Consider the following 23,515-nt stretch of genomic DNA (forward strand, 5'->3'; position numbering starts at 1 on the left):
GCTGATAGCTGTGCTGTTCATCCTGAAAATGGGTGGAGTGTGCATCAAATTGGACTTTTGGTGCTGCACTTAAATCTTTATTACAGGCCTATGAAGCTTTGTGGATTTCAGCAGCTTTGGATAAAATACCAATTTCTACCATCGCAATCGTTTCAATAACCACTACACTGTTCGTCGTTGTTGGGAGAGCATACAAGTGACTGCTGGATGCTGATGCTTTATTGAATTTGACAATGAAACACCAATTGAAAACATAGTAAACAGAAAGAATCAATCATATTCTGAACCATATGAAAAAATACCTTGATGTTCAACGTGACTAATGAGTATCAACTTCATTGTGGATAGCACAATTGCTTCACAGCTCCAGGGTCCCAGGTTCGATTCTGGCTTGGGCCACTGTCTGTGCAGAGTCTGCACATCCTCCGCGCGTGTGCGTGGGTTTCCTCCGGTTTCCTCCCACAGTCCAAAGATGTGCAGGTTAGGTAGATTGGCCATGGTAAATTTCCCTTAGTGTCCAAAATTGCCCTTAGTGTTGGGTGGGGTTACTGGGTTATGGGGATAGGATGGGGTGCTCTTTCCAAGAGCCGGTGCAGACTCGATGGGCTGAATGGCCACCTTCTGCACTGTAAATTCTATGTAAAACTTGGTGTGTGCGCAGAACTGTAAATCATGGCCACTACATTTGCTTCCATCATTGATCTTTCCAGTATGTTCTTTGCTGTGGAAGGTACATGAATGCAAATGGCAGGCAGGAAACCACCAGCTGGCCAGTTAAACTTACTTAATGGCCAGGACATGATTACTGCACACTTAGTCATGTAATGTCCCTGGAGGCAAAAATAACACCAAGGCAAACAAGGGAGATAAACCCCCCCCCCCTCTGAAAAATGGTATGGACAGGTGCTTCAAGAGTAGAATGAGATTTAAATTAAATATCAATTACAGTTCCACTGTGAAAACATGGTATTTAGTGTAACTACTTCAGGTTTTTTCTAAAAGTATATTGCAGAGTGCCAAAAATCTAGTTTGAGATATGATCAGACGGGAGTTCTTTTCAGATGTCATGTTTCAATATATGTCAATATCCTGTTTTCCGGCTGTATATATAAGCCGTAAATATTTCAATTGAAAATCTGCAACTGTATTCAGAGTCTTAAGCACTGGAGGGAGGGAAGTAAAATGGGAGGTTGTGATTCAAGTAAAGTTTAGAAACATTTCGGTCACAGCACAATGCTTCCTTTAAATAATTTTCAATTGTAAATCTGTTGCAGCATTTGTTTAGTTTTACTTACTGTTGAGTTTATTTAATGGAGGGATCCAAAATTTTTACTCCTAGAGAAGCTACAAACCAGTTTTGCTGCATGTTCATGGAGCTGTATTTACAAATAGCAGGTAGCCAAATGTGTGAATTGTTTTACAGCGTTTTATCACGTGCCATGGTAATTAGTTATATTTGCACTGTGCACAGCTGCAATCCAATCTTCCTGTTTTGCTGCACAATACATTTAACATTAAATTTTCCAAAAACTATTTTCAAAGACTGCTTTTACTGTAAACAGCAAATGACGACTGCTTACCAAGTGCAGCTAAATGAACTGTTGAAATCCAGCAGTCCAGTTAAGGTGTTTGCTGCAGGAAAGGGCCATAAACCAAAGATTGTGGAAGATCTTACAGCAGATGGAATTTTTTAACTCTCTATTAGCATAGTTAGCAGGATGTGTAAATAGTTTGATAAACTGGAAAATTTACTTCCGTCTTGTTCAGTTGATATGGGTGGCGGTAAAGGGAAGAATCCAGAATTTTAAAAATCTAAACTAGTTTGTTTAGTATCTGAGCAAAATAGTAAACAACAAAGTGGCAGAATTGTCAGTGTCTTTTCAAAAGAACGGATAGGATGAGATACTTATGACCACTCTTTGAAAAAGCCAGCAGAGGCTTGACATTGTCCAGTCTCCTGTGTTGAAAGGTTTTATGGTAAAAGTGAGTGCAGCTAAATAAATAACCTCTGAACAAAAAAATGACCAAACAAATGGAACATGCAAAGAATACAGTATATTGCAGATCCTATTAGCCTAATAGTGGGTAGAAATTCTTCAGTTTATACTTTATTCTTTACATAAAAATTACAAAATATGGCTTTTAGCAAGATAATATGGCTAAACTTTTAGTCCAACTGTATAAACTTCATGTTCTGGTAGTATATATTTACATTCAAAGGGATTAATCAATGGAAAAGCTGATTTTACATTCAATGTTACAAACAAACATTCAAAATACAAAAACTTGAACAAGTGATGGGAACAAGCACAAGGTAAATTCTATTTGCAATCAAAGTTCAAGATCGCCTTAACTTCCTCACTTCATTTTTCATTTCCTATAGGACAGGGAAAAAGAAAAAACATCCAATGACATTCACAATTATCATACCCTATCCATAAGACTCGGCCCATCGAGTCTGCCCCACCATTCAATGAAAACATGGCTCCACCCTCGATTCCCTTACTGATGAAAAATCTGCCTATCTCAGCCTTGAACATACTTAATGACCCAGAGCCTCAACAGCTCTCTGCGGTAAAGAATTCCACAGATTCACTCTCATCAGAGAAGAAATTCCTCATGTCTTAAATGGACGACCCCTTACTCAGATTATCCCCTCTGGTCCTAGACTCTCCCACAAGAGAAAACTCAGCATCTACCCTGTCAAGCCCCCCGAGAATCCTATATGTCTCAATAAGATCTCCTCTCATTCTTCTAAACTCCAATGAGTGCAGGCCCAATCTACTCAACCTCTCCTCATAAGAAAATCCCTCGATTAACTTAGTGAACCTTCTCTGGACTACCTCCAATGCCAGTATATTTTTCTTTAGATAAGGGACAAAAACTTTCACAGTATTCCAGTTAGTAGTCTAACTGGTGCCTTGATAGTTTGAACAGGACTTCCCTATTTTTATGTCTTCCACCGTGAAGAATGATGCAAAGTATTTGTTTAACTCCTCTGCCATTTCCTGGTTTCCCATTATTATTTCCCCAGTCTCATTCTCTAAGGGGCCTATGTTCACTTTGACCTCTCTTCCTTTTTATATATTTAAAGGAGCACTTGTTATCCATTTTTATATTATTGCTAGTTTATCTTCCTTCTCGTGCTGTGTTTTGGTCATCGTTTGTTGTGTTTAAAAAAACTTTCCCAATCCTCTGGTTACCATTAATCTTTGCAACATTGTTTTTTTTCCCCCAGTTTAATACTATCCTTCACTTCCTTTGTTGATTTATCCCCTTCTTCTTCACTGGGATATCTCTTTGTTGTAAGTCATGAACTATTTACAGAAACGTACTGCCTTTTTTACATGCTCTTATTATCTCATGATTTATTCTCCGTCCAACAATATTTTGGGGTCGATATACTACTCCCAGCAGGGCCTTCCCAATGTTATTTCTTACCTCCACACAAGGATTTTACATCTTCCGATCAAGATAATCTTTTGCTATTGTACTTATTCCATCTTGTACTAACAGCTACCCCACACTTTCCTTCCTCCCTGTCCTTACGAAAAGTCACATACCCCTGAGTGTTAGTTCCCAGGTATAATCTCCTTGTAACCATGACTCTAATTAGAGCATACCCATTAACCTCAATTTGTGCTGTGAATTCATTTTGTCCTGAATGTCACATATATGCATTTAAGAGCCATTCATTTTGCCCTGTTGTCATTTTTTCCCTTTTTGACCCAATTTGTTGCATTTTATTTACCTTTGTGTAACCATCCTTTCCTGTCACACTCTGGGTATCATTATCTGAATAGCCACCATGTAATGCTGTCATATCCTTTTGCTTTGTAAGCCTACATATCCCATCTACAGAACCATAACCCCCCCCACCCCCCCATGCAAATATAGTTTAAAGCCCTCTTTCCCAAGTTGTGCGGTTAGCATGAACTCTGGTCCCAGCAGTTCAGATGTAGGCTATCCTAAAGCCAGTACCCCACAAACCAAAACCCACTTCTCTCACACCGGTCTTTGAGCCACGTATTCATCGTTCTAATTTTACACATGGCTCGGGTAATAATCCAGAGATTATAACCTGGAGATTCAGTTGTTTAATTTAGTGCCTAGCTCCTCAAACTCTCTTGTGCAGAACCTCTTTCCTTGACCTTGTTCTACCTATGTCGTTGATACCTACATAGACCAAACAACAGGATCGTCCTCATCGTACTGAAAGTTCCCCTCTAGCCTGGAGCAGATGCCCCAAACCCTGGCACCAGGTAGGCAACACGGTCTTTGGGACTCTTGATCCTGGCCACAGAAAAGAGTGTCTATTCCCCCAACCATACTATCCCCGACTAGGACTACATTTCTCTTTTCTCCCCTCCACTTGAATGGCTCCCTGTAGCACGGTGCTGTGGTCAGTGTACATATCTTCCCTACAGTCCCCCACTCTTGCCCACATGTTTACCATGAACAAATATTATTCATTGATAAATTCAGGATAAGAAAGGCCAAATTTCTCTCTTCCTAAAGGTGATTTTCTCATTAAGATTCAATAATGGCAGCTGTCCACACTCTTCTATCTTTCATGGGTCAGCCTTGACAAGTGAGCAGCAGTAACTTATTCAACTGTGTAGGATATCAGAGTTGAACATTGTCCTGGGTTATCTGATACTCCCACATAAATAAATTGTAGTAGTGGTTGCTGGGCACTGTTTAGGATTGGGATCTCTGGTCAACTTCCCTCCCTTACTCAGGTGTTGAAGTTAATTCCTGCACTTCTATTACAGTCCCAACAGAGACCAGTTACAAAACCATGTAGGGAACCTGGAAAGTTTCCTGGTATGACTCAAGTCAGAAATTTTATTTTGAAATCCTATGATGGGAAGAGAATGTAGCATTTTGTTTATTTAGCCTCTGTCAAAAAACAGTAATTCCACCTACCCTGCACATCTTTGGGCTGTGGGGTGACTAAAAACTTGATCTAAGTAGTCATTTTGTAATTGCTTGACTGATAGAACTCAGATGGTGGTGGTGGTAGAAGAATGATCATAAGACTGGAAATTTTTTGCCAATGGGTTTCACAGGGTCTTTATTGGGATCTCTTGTTTTAGATGTTCATAAACCATTTGGAGCGAAGGCCAGAAGCAGTGGCCAAATCTATAGATGATATTTGGCAATTATAATTCCTCGACCACCAAAAACCTACTTCCACCTCCAGAACTGCACCTCCCTCCACTATATATACTGCTGAAATATACTTTGCACTCTATTTTTCCAATGTTATTGTGGTCAGACATCCAGCTTTTATTAATTTTAGTTCATCCCAAATTCTGCTGCCTGTATTCTCAATTGTACCAAATTCCCATCGCCCATTATCTGTGCTCACGAATCTACATCGACTCCAGGTGCATCTCCATTTTAAAGTTCTATGGCACACAGTAGCACAGTTGTTAGCACTGTTGCTTCACAGGGTCCCAGGTTTGATTCCTGGCTTGGGTCAATGTGCGGAGTCTACAAGTTTCAGGACCTGTGGGAGCAAACCGGAGCACCCGGAAACCCACGCAGACACAGGGAGAACGTGTCGACTCCGCACATTGACCCAAGCCAGGAATCAAACCTGGGACCCTGTGAAGCAACAGTGCTAGCCACTGTGCTACCGTGTGCCCTAGAACTTTAAAATGGAGATGTAACTGGAGTCGATGTAGATTCGTGAGCACAGATAATGGGGGCTGGGAATTTGGTACAATTGAGAATACAGGACAGCAGAATTTGGGATGAACTAAAATTAATAAAAGCTGGACGTCTGACCACAATAATATTGGAAAAAGAGAGTCTGAAAAGTATATTTCAGCAGTATATATAGTGGAGGGAGGTGCAGTTCTGGAGGTGGCAGTAGGTTTTTGGTGGTCGAGGAATTATAATTGCCAAATATCACCTGTAGATTTGACCACTGTGCTTCTAGCCTTCGCTCCAAATGATTTATGAACATCTAAAACAAGAGATCCCAATAAAAACCCTGTGAAACCCATTGGCAAAAAATTTCCAGTCTTATGATCATTCTTCTACCACCACCACCATCTGAGTTCTATCAGTCAAAATTACTACTTAGATCAAGTTTTTAGCCACCCCACAGCCCAAAGATGTGCAGGGTAGGTGGATTGGCCACGCTAAATTGCCCCTTCATTGGAAAAAAAGAATTGGGTACTCTAAAATTTTTAATTTTTAAATAAAGTTCTTATCCTCATTTCTAAATCCTCCCATGACCTCTCCTGTCCCTATCTCTTTAGCGTGACAATCCTCAAAAACATATTTGTATTACTATAACGTGGCCTTGTTCATCTCCTCGTGGTAGCCATGTCTTCAGCTGTTTGGGACCCTAAACTCAAGTTACCTCTTTAAACCACTCTCCCCCTTTAAACCTACCTCTTTGACCAAAGCTTTCTGTCACCTGTCCGGAGGTCTCCTTTTGCCCCAATTTGCAGCTCAACATTCCGGAAGAGGTTTTAGGGATATTTTACTGAAAGTCACTATATAAATGCAGATTGTGTTTACAATGTAAAGCTGCACAGAATCATCTCCACGAAGCTTTGAATATACCTGACTTTGGTATATAGGTTAAGAAGGGTCAACAATAGGCTAATTTGGTTAAGGAATGTAAAAGTTGTGGAGAAATAGGTGAATTGACAGCAAATTGGCTATTAATTGGCTTTTGTTTATATAGAGAGAATTTCATACCGTATACTATTTGGCTGATGCATTTAGATTGGTCGCTCATCATAGATCTAATGAAATAATGTTTAATTACACAAATAGCACATCAACATTTTACAGCTATTAACCCAAGTAAACCTCAATAGGGAGTAGCGAATGCTTTGCTTAAAAGTTGAACGGCCTTGTAATATACCTGTATTAGCGCAGTTTTGTCAATCTCTTTACGATGATGGTAAATGCATTGACTGAGCACTGCATACAATTTTTCAAGCTGATGTACAGTGAATCCCTCAGTTTTCTTAGTAGCCTGTTCCCAGAGATTCTGCATGTGAACCCAGATTGAAGAATACATTTAAGCAGTCAGTTTAACATAATTCTGCAGCATATGTGACTACATTTCTACACTTGTTTAATCTATAGAATTAGAAGCACACAGCTAGTTAGCTGTTCTGAAAGTACAAATATTAGGAGAAACATGTTACAGTGAAGGGTGGAAATAAGATATCCAAAACTTCTGGGGTAATGAAGGAACACTGTCCACTGTATGAGAGCACAGTATGAAAACAGCAAGACAACTGATGTGGGTGTTGAATGAATAACTGACATTTTCAGTTTTTATTTACATTACTATTTTGTATTTGCTTACAGATAAGATCTGCTAAAAGGAACAATTCAGTTCTATTATAGAATTACGAATAAAATCAATTTTCATTTAAGTTAAGTTAATTTACTCAATTGCATTAGTGTTACAAGAACAAAGCAATCAAATTAATGTTTCTCTCTGGGGAAATGATACCTCTAGAGATAAAAGAATACAAGAGATTAATACAATTACAGAAAATAGTTTTTAAAAAAGGATTGAATTTCAAATACAATGCTTAAAACATAAATAGTCCATATATCGCAACCTACCATCAGCCTTTCATGGTCTACAGTTACAGGCAGGGTGCGATCAGAAAGGACCTCCGGCGTTTTCTCAGCATTAATATGCTGCTGCTGTTCCACCTGGGCATGTCTGCTGCGGGCCATACGCAACATTGAGCATTTATCTGTATGGGATTATAAATAGTAACATCTTTAAAATGGTGCTCCACTTTCCTTTGGAATTTCTGTAATCATTTTTTAAAACATTCACGGTTTACTGCCCCAAAATATTTCAGTGGAGATGATGGCATAGTGGTAATGACACTGGATTAGTAATCCAAAAACCCAGGCAAGTGCTCTGGGGACATGGGTTCAAACGCCCTTTACCACGACTAAATTTATATCAAAAAATAAATTGAGTACCCAATTCTTTTTTTCCCCCAATTAAGGGGCAATTTAGCTTGGCCAATTCACCTACCCTGCACATTTTTTTTTGGTTTGTGGGGGTGAGACCCACGCAGACACTGACAATAGGGCCAGAATCGAATCGGAGTACTCGGTGCCGTGAGGCAGCAGTGCTAACCACTGCACCATCGTGCTGCCCCCTTGACACACCACGGTGCAATATTAATGGAAAATGACAAGCTAAAAGAAATATCTGAGGTACCTGACACAAAATAAAAACTTGTAACTTGATGATAAACGTAGCAGTGTAAAATGCCCATTCCCAAAAGTCATTACCATTTTAATTTTCCATATATCGTTTGGCCATCTCCACAAGAAAATAAGACAACAGGGGATAAATGAGTAAACTGAATCCTCACGAAGAAGCTCCTGCTGTAGAATTCTGTATGCGCTGACCTGCTAACACAAGCTGGGCATAGAGAATATTCAGAATAGATAAGACTCAAAGCCCAACCGATATAGGACCTCAGTCAGGCAACTGCAGGTATTTGCTGGGCATCCTCAGACAGCTCACCAGTGTGGGTCACAGAAATAAGACCTAATGGGGGTGGGGGTCAAGAAATGGTGGCTGGCAATAGCCTGTGGTTCCATGCGGATAAGCCTACTTCAATTTATTTTGGTGGCAGCCTGCAATAGTCCCGATAGACCAGGTTTCCCTGAATGCTGGTCTAGTGTTAGCTGTGGAGAGGGAACCAAATTCTGTACGGAGGACCTCAAATAGGTGTGACGTTTCTTCAGGTATGGGCCCTGGACTCTCTTTTTGGGTGGTTAATCCATTATGACAGGTGAGTCACTTCTGCTTTATAATGAAATTGTGCTTCCCGTTTGCAATATTTGAAAGCTTAGGTGCTGATTTAGCAACTGAAAATGACATGGATTTCTAGGCCCTAGTCTTTAGCCTAATCTTTTAGCGTCAAATCATGAGCACGAGTTCAACAAGCCTCGAATGTCAGGCATCTTTTTACATGGACGAAATAGAGGCAAGCATTCCTGAAGAATAGGATTCATTTGAAATTAAACTCAGATTAAGATAATGAAGCAAAAACAATGACCGTGCATTTCTTTAGTGCCTTTCATGATCTCAGTATGTCAAAGCCAATATGACTTCTTCTGAGGTGTAGTCACTTCAACCCAAGCAAACACAGCAGCCAATTTCCAAACAGATGGCTCAACAAACAGTGCTGTCACCAATGAATCTGCCTTGGCGGCTTTGGTAATGGATACATGCTGACTCGGGCTTCAGACAAACTTCCCTGCTCCTTGAACAATGTCAGCGGATCTTTCTAGATCTATCTCTACTTCAAAGTGAGGGGGCCACAGGACTGAGCAAAATACTTTATTTACTCATACAATGCATGTATTTATGAAATATACCTAATTTTGCTGTTCCATACTAATTTATTTCCTTGCACAAGTTATTTACATGAATTGCTTAGAGGGGAATAAAGCTTAAATACAAACATATACACAAACCTGCAGAATGATGTGCTTTATTTCTCTTCCTTTCTTTGTGTTCACTTGACTCAAGTTGTTGATTTTTAAGAGAATCTCCTTTACCCAATTCGCTTTCTTCCCATTTTGCCTCATTAATAGAAAGCATTTTCCTCTTGTCTTCATTTGCACGAGCAGATACAAGCGCATCATTAGAATGCGTTTCAATAAGCTCCTTAGTCAATTTTTTTATGCACCCATCGTAAAGGTGTTGCTCTTGCTGAGTTTCCATGGAGGAATCTCCATTGTAGGCTGCCTGATCTGTACTTGAATCATAGTGATTTTCTATTGCCTCAGGGGCATCTTCACTATAACCATCTTCCTCACATCTGACATTTGATGAAGGCCTCTTGCGTTTATTTGTATATATATTACGGTCCCAGCGACTAGATCTGCGAAGTTTCTTCTTTGATTGAGCTACTTAAACAACGTATTCTGTTACTACATGCCAGAATAATGCATGCAGACTAACTATCGCTACAATGCCTATCTAGCTTTATCACATACAATCCAGATCATTGTCAAATGTGAGGCATCAGAGCTAACCCACTGCGCCACCTTGCTGCCTTTTTATCACACATTTAAACAATGACCAAGTAGTACTTTGTATGCAAGCGAGAGCCTTTCTAGTTTGTTTTAATAGGTGACATCTGCAGCATGTCTTGTTAGAAGTATTAAACCAAGATTGAATGTGTTAAAATAAGTTGATACATTAATTTGAAAGTTAACCTTTTGGTTAAACGCTGTATTTTAATTGCAAGTTTTATTTATTATCTGTAAGGAATCTGAAGCTTTTACTGCAATTAAAATTACTTGCATATGGCTTGCATTTCCTACCAATTTAGAACACCTAACCACAGTGTGATTTTAAAATGCTTCAGGGCAGTGCAGCATTTTTCAAAATCACCATAAGCACACTCAACTCTGGCAATTCTCACTACAAAATTGAAGGAACAAGAGCCACAGAAGTTTAAAAATTAGAGCACAGTAAAAGATTTGAAGAATGTAGGTTGATTTTAAAAGATTACAAGAACTCCCAACAATACTTGCCTCTGGAAACTGACGGTGTGCTTGCAGCAACTGGTGAAGGCACTTTATCCATTTGGTCAGAAAGTTCCTGAGCTGGCTTTTTATTCTCGGTTGTGGAACTCTTTGGTAACACGTGATAAAATGTAGGTGCAAATTTGGAAGAATAGCATCCTGTGATAGCAACGATACAAGTAAAAGTATTTGGATATGATATGAAATTCAATATTCACATTTTCCATTAATGCTAGGTTTCACATGATATATGCTAGCATACCATTGACACAAAAAATACTCAATGTTGGCAAGCACTTGAGATTTCTTCATAAACTTTATCAAGCAGCCCCTTTTTATGTTCTATCAAATTTCTTCTACCATAAGCAATTTAAGGAACGTTACTGCAAGGCTCTCCACATTTATACTAGTTAAAGTACCTCTATTCTTCCGAGATTCTTGGATTTCTTCACAAAGTTTTTCAAATTCTTCATCAAGTTCTGATTTCATAATTGCATTGGCGGTGTCTTTCAAAGCACAGGCTCGGTGTCTAATTATGCGATCTAAGACAGCAAGCAACATAAATAAGTCTATAGAAGCAAATGCAAACTACCTTTTATTTCCATTTCTGTTTTGAAAGGAAGCAGAGGTACAATAGCATAATGGTTATGTTATTGAACAAGAATTCCAGAGATTTGGACTGCTGACATGAGTTCATAAAACACTGCGACTGCTAGGATATTTAAATTCAGTTAATTAAATAATTTTGAATAAAAAGTTAGCATCAATAATGGTAACCAATTAGCTAGAAGATAGTCATAAATTCCCTTTGGTTCAAGAACGTCCTTTAGGAAAGGAAATCTGCCATCCTTACATGGTCTGGCCTACATGTGACTCCAGACCCCACAATAATGGCTCTTAACTGCCCTCTGAAATGGTCGAGCAAGCCAGCCAGCGAGGTGGCTCACCACCACCGTAAGAGAAATTGGGATTGCCAATAAATGCTGGCCTTGCCAGCGATGCTCAAATCTGTGAATTGATTAAGAAGACTCTTAAAATGAAAGGCTAATAAAGACTATAAAATGTCCATTTTAAGATGCACTTAAGACCATCAATTTAAAGAGAAATCTATTTGCAATGCAACAGTGTACTGGTTTTAAGAACTCCAGTTTAGATAAATCACAGAAATTGCATTACTATTTGAAAGTAACAAACATAATTCACAGTAATATCCTTTAATTTCCCTTCGCCATGTTAATGTTCAAATGGCCGCTTTCATCTCTTTACCGAACCAGAGGGGCAGGCACCCCAGCCGTTGCCTCTCCAATTGCCCACCGGAGACTCCTGCTCACCTGGAGATCAGCAGCACTAACTAGGGCCAGGGATTGGTTGGCCAACCCAGCCAAATTACTCAAATTGGAAAAAATAAAATTCAGAGGATCGGAGGACAGCTTCCACAGTACATGGAAGCAGCTCACTAACCTGTCAGAGGATCGGTTTGTACCGGGGTGTGGGGGGTAGTGTAGAGACTGAGAGGAAGACACAACCCAGAACACAGAGCAGAGGGACCAAAAGGATACCGAAGGGGGAAGGAAAGCCCAGGAACGATGTCCAAAACACCCAACAAGGATGACACACCTGGGTGACGGCAAGCAAACACCCTGGTATGATGTTAATACCAGGGAGCCACACAGAAATAGTGGAATTGGGGTGTTGGGTACCTGATCACCAGGGGCCTAAAGCAAACAGGCCCCAAAACCTGTACATACGTTCTCCAGTTATTGAAACAGATTATATTAATTCCCAGTTTGCGTTATATTTTATATTGTACATTTTTACAGGATCTCTTGATCTTTTTTTTTTTTATAAATACTTTATTGAAAATTTTTGGCCAATCATCACAGTACATTGTGTATCCTTTACACAGTAATATAACAATATAAATAACAATGGCCAGTTTTATAAACAAGAAATAAATATATAAACAAAAACAAAACTAAATGGCAACTGCCTTGTCCCAGATAAATATTCTCCAAAAATATGTTTTAACAGTCCAATATACAATTATCTATAACAACAACCTATACATATTATACTTATATATTAACATCCCTGAGAATCCCTCTGGTCCCCCCCCGCCCCCCCCCCCCCCCCCCCCCGGGTTGCTGCTGCTGTCTTCTTCTTTTCCCTTCCCTCTATCTTTCTGTGAGGTATTCGACGAACGGTTGCCACCGCCTGGTGAACCCTTGAGCCGATCCCCTTAGGACGAACTTAATCCGTTCCAGCTTTATAAACCCTGCCATGTCATTTATCCAGGTCTCCACACCCGGGGGCTTGGCTTCCTTCCACATCAACAGTATCCTGCGCCAGGCTACTAGGGACGCAAAGGCCAAAACATCAGCCTCTCTCGCCTCCTGCACTCCCGGCTCTTCTGCAACCCCAAATATAGCCAACCCCCAGCTTGGTTCGACCTGGACCCCCACTACCTTCGAAAGCACCTTTGTCACCCCCACCCAAAACCCCTGTAGTGCCGGACATGACCAGAACATGTGGGTGTGATTCGCTGGGCTTTTCGAGCATCTCGCACACCTATCCTCTACTCCAAAAAATTTGCTAAGCCATGTTCCAGTCATATGCGCCCTGTGTAACACCTTAAATTGTATCAGGCTTAGCCTGGCACACGAGGACGATGAGTTTACCCTACTTAGGGCATCAGCCCACAGCCCCTCCTCAATCTCCTCCCCCAGCTCTTCTTCCCATTTCCCTTTCAGCTCATCTACCATAATCTCCCCCTCGTCCTCTCATCTCCCTATATATGTCTGACACCTTACCGTCCCCCACCCATGTCTTTGAGATCACTCTGTCCTGCACCTCCTGTGTCGGGAGCTGCGGGAATTCCCTCACCTGTTGCCTCGTAAAAGCCCTCAGTTGCATATACCGGAATGCATTCCCTTGGGGCAACCCATATTTTTCGGTCAGCGCTCCCAGACTTGCAAACGTCCCATCTACAAACAGTTCTCTCAATTGTGTTACTCCTGCTCTTTGCCATGTTCCAAATCCCCCATCCATTCTCCCCGGAGCAAACCTATGATTATTTCTTATCGGGGACCACACCGAGGCTCCAGTCTTTCCCCTATGCCGTCTCCATTGCCCCCAAATTTTTAGAGTAGCCACCACCACCGGGCTTGTGGTGTATTTCTTCGGTGAGAACGGCAACGGCGTCGTCACCATGGCTTGTAGGCAAGTCCCCCCACAGGACGCCTTCTCCAATCTCTTCCACGCCGCTCCCTCCTCTTCTCCCATCCACTTACATACCATTGAGATGTTGGCGGCCCAGTAGTACTCACTCAGGCTTGGTAGCGCCAGCCCCCCCCCCCTATCTCTACTACACTGCAAAAATCCCTTCCTCACTCTCGGGGTCTTCCCGGCCCACACAAAACTCATGATACTCTTCTCAATCCTTTTGAAAAAAGCCTTTGTGATCACCACCCGGAGGCACTGAAACACAAAGAGGAATCTCGGGAGGACCACCATTTTAACCGCTTGTACCCTCCCTGCCAGTGACAGGGATACCATGTCCCATCTCTTGAAGTCCTCCTCCATCTGTTCCACCAACCGCGTTAAGTTTAACCTATGCAATGTACCCCAATTCTTGGCTATCTGGATCCCCAAGTAGCGAAAGTCCCTTGTTACCTTCCTCAGCGGTAAGTCCTCTATTTCTCTGCTCTGCTCCCCTGGATGCAGCACAAACAGCTCACTTTTCCCCATGTTCAGCTTATATCCTGAAAATTCTCCAAACTCCCCAAGTATCTGCATTATCTCTGGCATCCCCTCCGCCGGGTCCGCCACATACACCAATAAATCGTCCGCGTAAAGAGATACCCGGTGTTCCTCTCCTCCCCTGAGTACTCCCCTCCACTTCCTGGAACCCCTCAATGCTATGGCCAGGTGCTCAATCGCCAGTGCAAACAATAATGGGGACAGAGGACATCCCTGCCTCGTCCCTCTATGGAGCCGAGAATACGCAGACCCCCGTCCATTCGTGACCACGCTCGCCATTGGGGCCCTATACAGCAGCTGTACCCATCTAATATACTCATCTCCTCAACACCTCCCACAAATAATCCCACTCCACTCTATCAAATGCTTTCTCGGCATCCATCGCCACCACTATCTCCGCTTCCCCCTCTGGTGGGGGCATCATCATTACCCCTAGCAGCCTCCGTATATTCGTATTCAGCTGTCTCCCCATCACAAACCCAGTTTGGTCCTCATGGACTACCCCCGGGACACAATCCTCTATCCTCATTGCCATTACCTTGGCCAGAATCTTAGCGTCTACATTTAGGAGGGAAATAGGTCTATAGGACCCGCATTGCAGCAGGTCTTTTTCCTTCTTTAGAAGCGATATCGTTGCCTCAGACATAGTCGGGGGCAGCTGTCCCCTTTCCTTCGCCTCATTAAAGGTTCTCATCAGTAGCGGGGCAAGCAAGTCCACATATTTCCTATAAAATTCGACTGGAAATCCATCCGGTCCCGGAGCCTTCCCCGCCTGCATATTCCTAATTCCTTTCACTACTTCCTCTATCTCGATCTGTGCTCCCAGTCCCACCCAATCCTGCTCCTCCACCCGAGGAAATTCCAGCCGGTCCAGGAAGCACATTATTCTCTCCTTCCCATCCGGGGGCTGAGCTTCGTATAATCTTTTATAGAATGCCTTGAACACTCCATTCACTCTCTCCGCTCCCCGCTCTATCTCTCCTTCCTCATCCCTCACTCCCCCTATTTCCCTCGCTGCTCCCCTTTTCCTCAATTGATGGGCCAGCAACCTGCTCGCCTTCTCCCCATACTCATACTGTACACCCTGTGCCTTCCTCCACTGTGCTTCTGCAGTACCCGTTGTCAGCAAGTCAAATTCTACGTGTAACCTTTGCCTTTCCCTGTACAGTCCCTCCTCCGGTGCCTCCGCATATTGCCTGTCCACCCTCAGAAGTTCTTGCAGCAACCGCTCCCTTTCCCTACTCTCCTGCTTTCCTTTATGTGCCCTTATTGATATCAGCTCCCCTCTAACCACTGCCTTCAGCGCCTCCCAGATCACTCCCACCTGGACCTCCCCCTTATCATTGAGTTCCAAGTATTTTTCAATGCACCCCCTCACCCTTAGACACACCCCTTCATCTGCCATTAGTCCCATGTCCATTCTCCAGGGTGGACGCCCTTCTGTTTCCTCCCCTATCTCCAAGTCTACCCAATGTGGAGCGTGATCCGAAATGGCTATAGCCGTATACTCCGTCCCCCTCACCTTCGGTATCAACGCCCTTCCCAAAACAAAAAAGTCTATTCGCGAATAAACTTTGTGGACATAGGAGAAAAACGAAAACTCCTTACTCCTAGGTCTACTAAATCTCCACGGATCTACTCCTCCCATCTGCTCCATAAAATCTTTAAGCACCTTGGCTGCAGCCGGCCTCCTTCCAGTCCTGGACCTCGACCTGTCCAGCCCTGGCTCCAGCACCGTATTAAAATCTCCCCCCATTACCAGCTTTCCCACCTCTAGGTCCGGGATGCGTTCTAGCATGCGCCTCATAAAATTGGCATCATCCCAGTTCGGGGCATATATGTTTACCAAGACCACCGCCTCCCCCTGTAATTTGCCATTCACCATCACGTATCTGCCCCCGCTATCCGCCACTATGGTCTTTGCCTCAAACATAACCCGCTTCCCCACTAGTATAGCCACCCCCCTGTTTTTCGCATCTAGCCCCGAATGAAACACCTGCCCCACCCATCCTTTGCGTAGTCTAACCTGGTCTATAAGTTTCAAGTGCGTCTCTCGTAACATAACCACGTCTGCCTTAAGTTTCCTAAGGTGTGCGAGTACTCGTGCCCTCTTTATCGGCCTGTTCAGCCCTCTCACATTCCACGTGATCAACCGGGTTGGGGGGCTTTTTACCCCCCCCCCCTCGTCGATTAGCCATCCCCTTTTTCCAGCTCCTCACCCGGTTCCCACGCAGCTGTGTCCCCCCCAGGCGGTGCCCCCCCCGCCCACCCCACCCCATTCCGGCTCCCCCCTCTCCCCAGCAGCAGCAACCCAGTAACTCCCCCCTCCCACCCCCCCTGCTAGATCCCCCACTAGCGTAGTTACACCCCCCATGTTGCTCCCAGAAGTCAGCAAACTCTGGCCGACCTCGGCTTCCCCCCGTGACTTCGGCTCGCACCGTGCGACGCCCCCTCCTTCCTGCTTCCCTATTCCCACCATGATTATCATAGCGCGGGAACAAAGCCCGCGCTTCCCTTTTGGCCCCGCCCCCCATGGCCAACGCCCCATCTCCTCCACCTCCCTTCCTCCCTCCACCACCACCTGTGGAAGAGAGAAAAGTTACCGCATCGCAGGATTAATAACATAAAACTCATCTTTCCCCCCCTTTCCCCCCCCCCCCCATACTCGCCCCACCCTTTGTTTCAAACGTTCTTTTTTAATAACCCGCTTATTCCAGTTTTTCTTCCACAATAAAAGTCCACGCCTCATCCGCCGTCTCAAAGTAGTGGTGCCTCCCTTGATATGTGACCCACAGTCTTGCCGGTTGCAGCATTCCAAATTTTATCTTCTTTTTGTGAAGCACCGCCTTGGCCCGATTAAAGCTCGCCCTCCTTCTCGCCACCTCCGCACTCCAGTCTTGATATACGCGGATCACCGCGTTCTCCCACTTACTGCTCCGAGTTTTCTTTGCCCATCTAAGGACCATCTCTCTGTCCTTAAAACGGAGGAATCTCACCACTATGGCTCTAGGAATTTCTCCTGCTCTCGGTCCTCGCGCCATCACTCGGTATGCTCCCTCCACCTCCAGCGGACCCGCCGGGGCCTCCGCTCCCATTAACGAGTGCAGCATCGTGCTCACATATGCCCCGACGTCTGCTCCTGCTGCACCTTCAGGAAGACCAAGAATCCTTAAATTATTCCTCCTCGCGTTATTCTCCAGCACCTCCAGTCTTTCCACACATCGTTTATGGTGTGCCTCATGCATTTCCGTCTTCACCACCAGGCCCTTTATATCGTCCTCGTTCTCGGCAGCCTTTGCCTTCACGACCCGAAGCTCCCGCTCCTGGGTCTTTTGCTCCTCCTTTAGCCCTTCGATCGCCTGTAATATCGGGGCCAACAGCTCCTTCTTCATTTCCTTTTTAAGTTCTTCCACGCAACATTTCAAAAACTCTTGTTGTTCAGGGCCCCATGTTAAACTGCCACCTTCCGTCGCCATCTTGGTTCTTGCTTGCCTTCCTTGCCGCTGCTCCAAAGGATCCACTGCAATCTGGCCACTTCCCTCTTCTTTTTCCATCCGTTTCCAGGGGGGATTCCCTTCTGGTTTACCGCACAGTGCTTCTAGCCGTTAAAATTGCAGTTGGGGCTCTTATTAAGAGCCCAAAAGTCCGTTCCACCGGGAGCTGCCGAAACGTGCGACTTAGCTGGTCATTGCCGCACCCGGAAGTGAGGATCTCTTGATCTTAATAATGATAATTGATTGTCACAAGTAGGCTTCAATGAAGTTACTGTGAAAAGCCCCTAGTCGCCACATTCCGGCACCTGTTCGGGGAGGCCGGTACGGGATGCATGTTTAAACACTGATCTAACAACATTGTTACAAATCAAATGTAAAAAAAAATAGAAACAAGGTTTTAAAAAAAATCTCTTTACAGAACAGTTGCACAGGAGTAGAAGATCACAGCAGATTATGGTTTGTATTTTGGAATAGTGTCATGTTAAATAATTACTCAGGATCTTATCCCAGAAATTGAAATACATGGACATGGGCTGCATAGAATACACCATTCTGTGCCTCAAGTCGTTTAAAAAAATAATATTAGAGACGTGGACATTGTTGGAAGTGTTGCTGAAGCCCTCATCCATATTCCAGATCAACCTTTTATTCTCAGGCCTTCAGAACTCTGTGGTTGTACCTTGTTCTGCACGAAGTCCCATTTACCTATTACTCTGGCTTTCATGGTTCCCAGATAAATTTCTCTTCATTCTTGCATCTAAGTAGCTCGCCTTTCTTCGTCTTCAGCTATGTCACCTCTGAGAATGCTCCATCATGCATCTCCACCTAATCCTCCTTCACTGGTGCCTGTGCCTTCAGCAGCTTACGTCCTTACCTCTGGAATTTGCACCCTAACTCTCCATTTCCCTCGCAACTCTCTTTAAAATCCAGCTCTTTTACCAGGTTTTTGGCCAGTCCTCCTAAAATCTGTTCATGCCTATTTATGACTACACCCGAGGCACTTTGATGCTTTCTGTATATCAGAGACACATTTTAAATGTAGTTTATTATTATGAAGATGATAGTCTCTTTTAAACTAGAACAATGCAGTTAATTCTGTTTAGTTACATAATCAGTCACTGGCTCACAGCAAATGAATGTCAAATGCTAGAATCTTCATGGCGGTTTAGGGATTGCATTCCAGAGTTGTGCCAGTTTTCTCTATAATGGAAAACAGCAACATTACTTTCAATGTACGAAGAAACTGCTATTTACCATAATCTGGGCAGCTGGTTGCAGGAACTAATTGTAATTTCTTTTCACTACACAGAACTGAAACCTTTTAGTCACTTGCGCGTAGGATTGCATTCCACTATCCAGGGTAGCATAGTATAAAATTGCCTTGATCCAGGTAGATATGTAGAAATTTAGAGAATTAATTTCGGGCAGCACGGTAGCATAGTGGTCAGCATTATGGCTTCACAGCTCCTGGGTCCCAGGTTTGATTCCAGGCTTGGGTCACTGTCTGTGCGGATTCGGCACGTTCTCCCCGTGTGCGCGTGGTTCCTCCGGGTGCTCCGGTTTCCTCCCACAGTCCAAAGATGTGCAGGTTAGGTGGATTGGCTATGCTAAATTGCCCCTTAGTATCCAAAAAGTTAGGTGGGGTTACTGGGATAGGGTGGAGATGTGGGCTTAAGTTGGGTGCTCTTTCCATGAGCCGGTGCAGACTCAATGGGCCAAATGGCCTCCTTCTGCACTGTAAATTCTATTAAATTTAGAGGTTAAGCAGATACTCTCCAATGACTATACAAAATGGATCACTGTGGCAATCAGCACTTTCCATATTCCGTTCATAGTCCATGCCAAGTTCTTTGCTCAGCGGAGATCAGGAAAGTGTGTTAACATTTGCCATAGTGCCCTCCAATTAAAGGGTCAAATTAGCATGGCCAATCCACTTGCCCTGCACATCTTTTTGTTGGGGTGAAACCCACGAGGAGAATGTGCAAACTCCACACAGACAGTGACACGGGTCTTTGGCACCATGAGGCAGCAGTGCTAACTACCAAGACACCTTGCCGCCCTTCTATGAAGGATAAACGCGACATCATATTGGTTGGATAAATTTGGATTGTTTTCACTGAACAATGGAGATTGAGGAACGACCTGATAAGATAATAACCTTTATTGTCACAAGTTGGAAGTTACTGTGAAAATCCCCTAGTCGCCACATTCCACGCCCGTTCGTGAACACGGAGGGAGAATTCAGAATGTCCAAATTACCTAACAGCACGGCTTCCGAGACTTGTGGGAGGAAACCAAGCACCCGGACAGGAAACCCACGCAGACACGGGGAGAACGTGCCAACTCCACAGACAGTGACCCAAGCCGGGAATCAAACCTGGGACCCTGGAGCAGTGAAGCAACAGTGCTAACCACCGTGCTGCTGGTTTACGAAATCATGAGTGGCATGGACAGAGTGGATAGTCAGACACTTTTTTGTCGTGTTGAAAAGTCAATTACTAGGGGATATAGGTTTACAGTGTGAGGCAAGTTTTTGTTTTTAAACAGTGTGGTGAGTGCCTGGAACACGCTGCCAGGGTAGTTGGTGGAAGTAGATATAATAGCGATGCTTAAGGGACATCTTAACGAATACATGAATAGGATGGGAATAGGGGACTACGGACCATGAAATGTAGACGTTTTTAGTTTAGGTAGACATGATCGGCGCAGGCTTAGAGGGTCAAAGGGCCTGTTCCTCTGCTGTACTGTTCTTTTTTTTTATTTTAAAAAAATCGGTGCAAGATTAGGATTAATACAAGAGCCCAGTTGACCAAATCCAAGATGCGTAGAATGTTTGTGGAAGTGAAAGGTGAGCGCGAACAGTGTGGAATTGGCCCGGTCAATCACGTACATTAGTTCTGGCTGTGTCCTAAACTGTGAAATTTTGGGTCTCTTTCTTCAGTACCATGTCGGCCATTCTATAAATCAAATTGAATCTGTCATTTAGGTTATCAGACTTGCTGAAGCTTCAAACACGAACTGGGGTTGCGTTTCTCTCCTTCACCCCACTAATTGCTCGTAGGCTGATGCTAATGAGGTGGAGATCATCTTCCCCACCCAGTGCCTCAATATGGCTTGGAGATGTTATGGAAGTTTTATATCTCAAATATTTAAGTACACCACGAAGGGCTCAATTGATGGGTTCTACCGGAGATGCCAGACATTCATTTTACACTTTCAAGATTTGATCACCGTTAGCTGCTAAAGGAATGGGGAAAGACGGAGGAAGGGGGGATTAATTTTTGTTATTGGACTTGTTATTGTTCGTATTTATGTATAATTTTTAAAAACTGAATAAAAATATTTGTTTGTTTCTCACCTGAAGGATCTCTATCAGGATTGTACTCCAGCGCATTATTGCAGATTAATTCGATGTCTTGAAGATATGTCTTTACAGTCATATATCTGTGCAGGTCAATGTTTGACATCATAGTTGAAAGGTCCATTGGTTGTTCGATAACAGCGCAGTAATCTGGAACCTAACAGAAAGGGGGTTACTTTTGCTAGTCGTACATTAGAAGAAATATTGTAATGGTATGCAAAATGTTTATGCTATTTAATTCTAGATGCATATTTTAGATGCAGCTGAATAAAATCCAAGGGCTGATAAACAGAACTAGACCCGCTTGGAATACAATATCCGATTCATCGTAATTTATTCTCAGCTTCTTTATAATAATAATAATCTTTGTCACAAGTAGGCTTACATTAATAGTGCAATGAAGTTACTGTGAAAAACCCCAAGTCACCACATTCTGGCGCCTGTTTGGGTACACGGAGGGAGAATTCAGAATGTCCAATTCATTTAACAAGCAGATCTTGAAAGTTATTGGGCTCAAGACACACTGGACAAAATTGTAACTGGCCATTTGTGTTTTCTGCTTGGAATATTTGTAACTATACTACTTATTTCCATTGTTCAAGATGAAACAAACTAATTTATTTTAATCAAATTTTCCTAAGAATGTCTGTCACTTATTCTCCCTCCACATGTCCATTCTATACACCCTTTCCCCAATTCTACTCCCTCTAACTTTCTATTCATTCTCTCTAGTTTCCCTTTACCCACACAGACCATGTAATATAATGATCATCATTCACATTAATATCTACAATCCGGGCCATTTCCTTCATCAGGCCCACTCTGGCAACCTGCCATTCTTTCTCTACTTCCTGCCCACTATGTAGTCACTGTGCCTCTTGATTTCTAACTTCAACCTATTGGGATGTCTCTCGGATGAGAAAAGCATTTCATGAATGCAAGTTCCTTCTGTTTTTAAACGTAAATGCTTTACCTCACCTTAAATTCCATTAGCAATGCAACAAGGATATGGATGAGTTTCTGAACTATAAAAAGTCACAATTAATGTTTCACCAATATCATGAGCCAACATGCTTCAAAAGTTCAACAATTTCTACCTCCTCAAAATCAACAGGCTTTGTGAATGCTCTGAAACGCTTGTCATTTGCCAGCCTGTGAGTCACATCCCGGAGGAAAAGTCTCAGCTCCCGTAGGGTGCATTCCTCCTCCTCTTCTAATCGTTTCACCTCATCCTTAGAAAGACGTTGTGGTTCTAGTGGTGGTGCTACTGGAAGGACTTCCAAAGCCTGAAGGACTAGGAATGATTTTAAATTTACTTGATATTCACGCAGTAGTTAAAAATAAATTTTTAAAATGCAATACCTTTGACAGGGTATCGCATGATAGGCTGTTGCAAAAGGTCAAATCTCACAGAATCCAGGATGAGGTAATCAATCGGATACAAAATTGGCTTGGCAACCGAAGCCAAAGGGTGGTTGTGGAGGGTTGTTTGCGATGTGCCTCAGGGGTTGGTGCTGGGTCCACTGTTATTTGTTATATATATTAATGATTTGGATGAGAATGTAGGAGGCATGGTTAGTAGGTTTGCAGATGACACCAAGATTGGTGGCATAGTGGATAGTGAAGAAGGTTATATACGATTGCAACAGGATCTTGACCAATTGGGTCAATGAATGGCAGATAGAGTTTAATTTGGATAAATGTGAGGTGATGCATTTTGGTAGATCAAATCAGGGGAGGACCTACTCCGTTAATGGTAGGGAGTTGGGGAGAGTTACAAACAGAGATCTAGGGGTACAGGTTCATAGCTCCTTGAAGGTGGAGTCGCAGGTGGACAGGGTGGTGAAGAAGGCACTCAGCATGCTAGGTTTTATTGTTCAAAATATTGATTACAGGAGTTGGGACGTCTTGTTGAAGTTGTACAAGACGGACTTCCGGTTGCGGCTATGCAGAGCTAAGTCGCACATTCGGCAGCTCCCGCAAAAAACAGACTTTTGGGCTCTTTTCAGGGCCCCCAATGGCATTTTTTTGATGTTTCCCGCTGTGGGAAGGAGAGTACAATAGTTCCCGACAGTATATTGCTTTTACCAGGAGCGGGGCGACTAAAAAAGTGGTGGTGGACCCGAAGAAGGTGCGAGGGAAGAACAACAAAATGGCGGCGGGCGGGGACCAGGCAGCATGGATGCAGTGGGCGCAGGAGCAACAGGAGGTTATCCAGCGCTGCTTTAGGGAGATTAAAGCGGACCTACTTGAATCGATGAAGGCTTCTATCGATAAGCTGCTGGAGACACAGACGGCCCAGGGGGTGGCGATCCGCGAGGCCCGACAAAAGATCTCCGAC

The 23,515-nt window shown here is 43.4% G+C and overlaps 1 protein-coding gene across 5 annotated transcripts in view; it reads right to left on the bottom strand.

Moving 5' to 3' along the window:
• Positions 1-1,957: 1,957 nt before the first annotated feature.
• Positions 1,958-23,515, bottom strand: part of LOC140385106 (ATPase family AAA domain-containing protein 2-like) — an 82,071-nt gene continuing 60,513 nt past the window's right edge. For 4 of the 5 annotated variants that reach the window (XM_072466930.1, XM_072466929.1, XM_072466931.1 and 1 more), the window contains 8 exons: positions 22,272-22,468; positions 21,172-21,331; positions 10,980-11,102; positions 10,570-10,719; positions 9,502-9,936; positions 7,612-7,748; positions 6,893-7,021; positions 1,958-2,377 (listed from right to left, as the gene is read on the bottom strand). In XM_072466930.1, coding sequence (XP_072323031.1) covers positions 2,339-2,377; positions 6,893-7,021; positions 7,612-7,748; positions 9,502-9,936; positions 10,570-10,719; positions 10,980-11,102; positions 21,172-21,331; positions 22,272-22,468 — 1,370 coding nt within the window. In that variant the 3' untranslated portion in view covers positions 1,958-2,338. The remainder of the gene's footprint in view (positions 2,378-6,892; positions 7,022-7,611; positions 7,749-9,501; positions 9,937-10,569; positions 10,720-10,979; positions 11,103-21,171; positions 21,332-22,271; positions 22,469-23,515) is intronic. The other variant, XM_072466933.1, reaches the window with a different exon arrangement.

Source organism: Scyliorhinus torazame, chromosome 11 (assembly GCF_047496885.1).
Source record: "Scyliorhinus torazame isolate Kashiwa2021f chromosome 11, sScyTor2.1, whole genome shotgun sequence".
Classification (NCBI taxonomy): domain Eukaryota; kingdom Metazoa; phylum Chordata; class Chondrichthyes; order Carcharhiniformes; family Scyliorhinidae; genus Scyliorhinus; species Scyliorhinus torazame.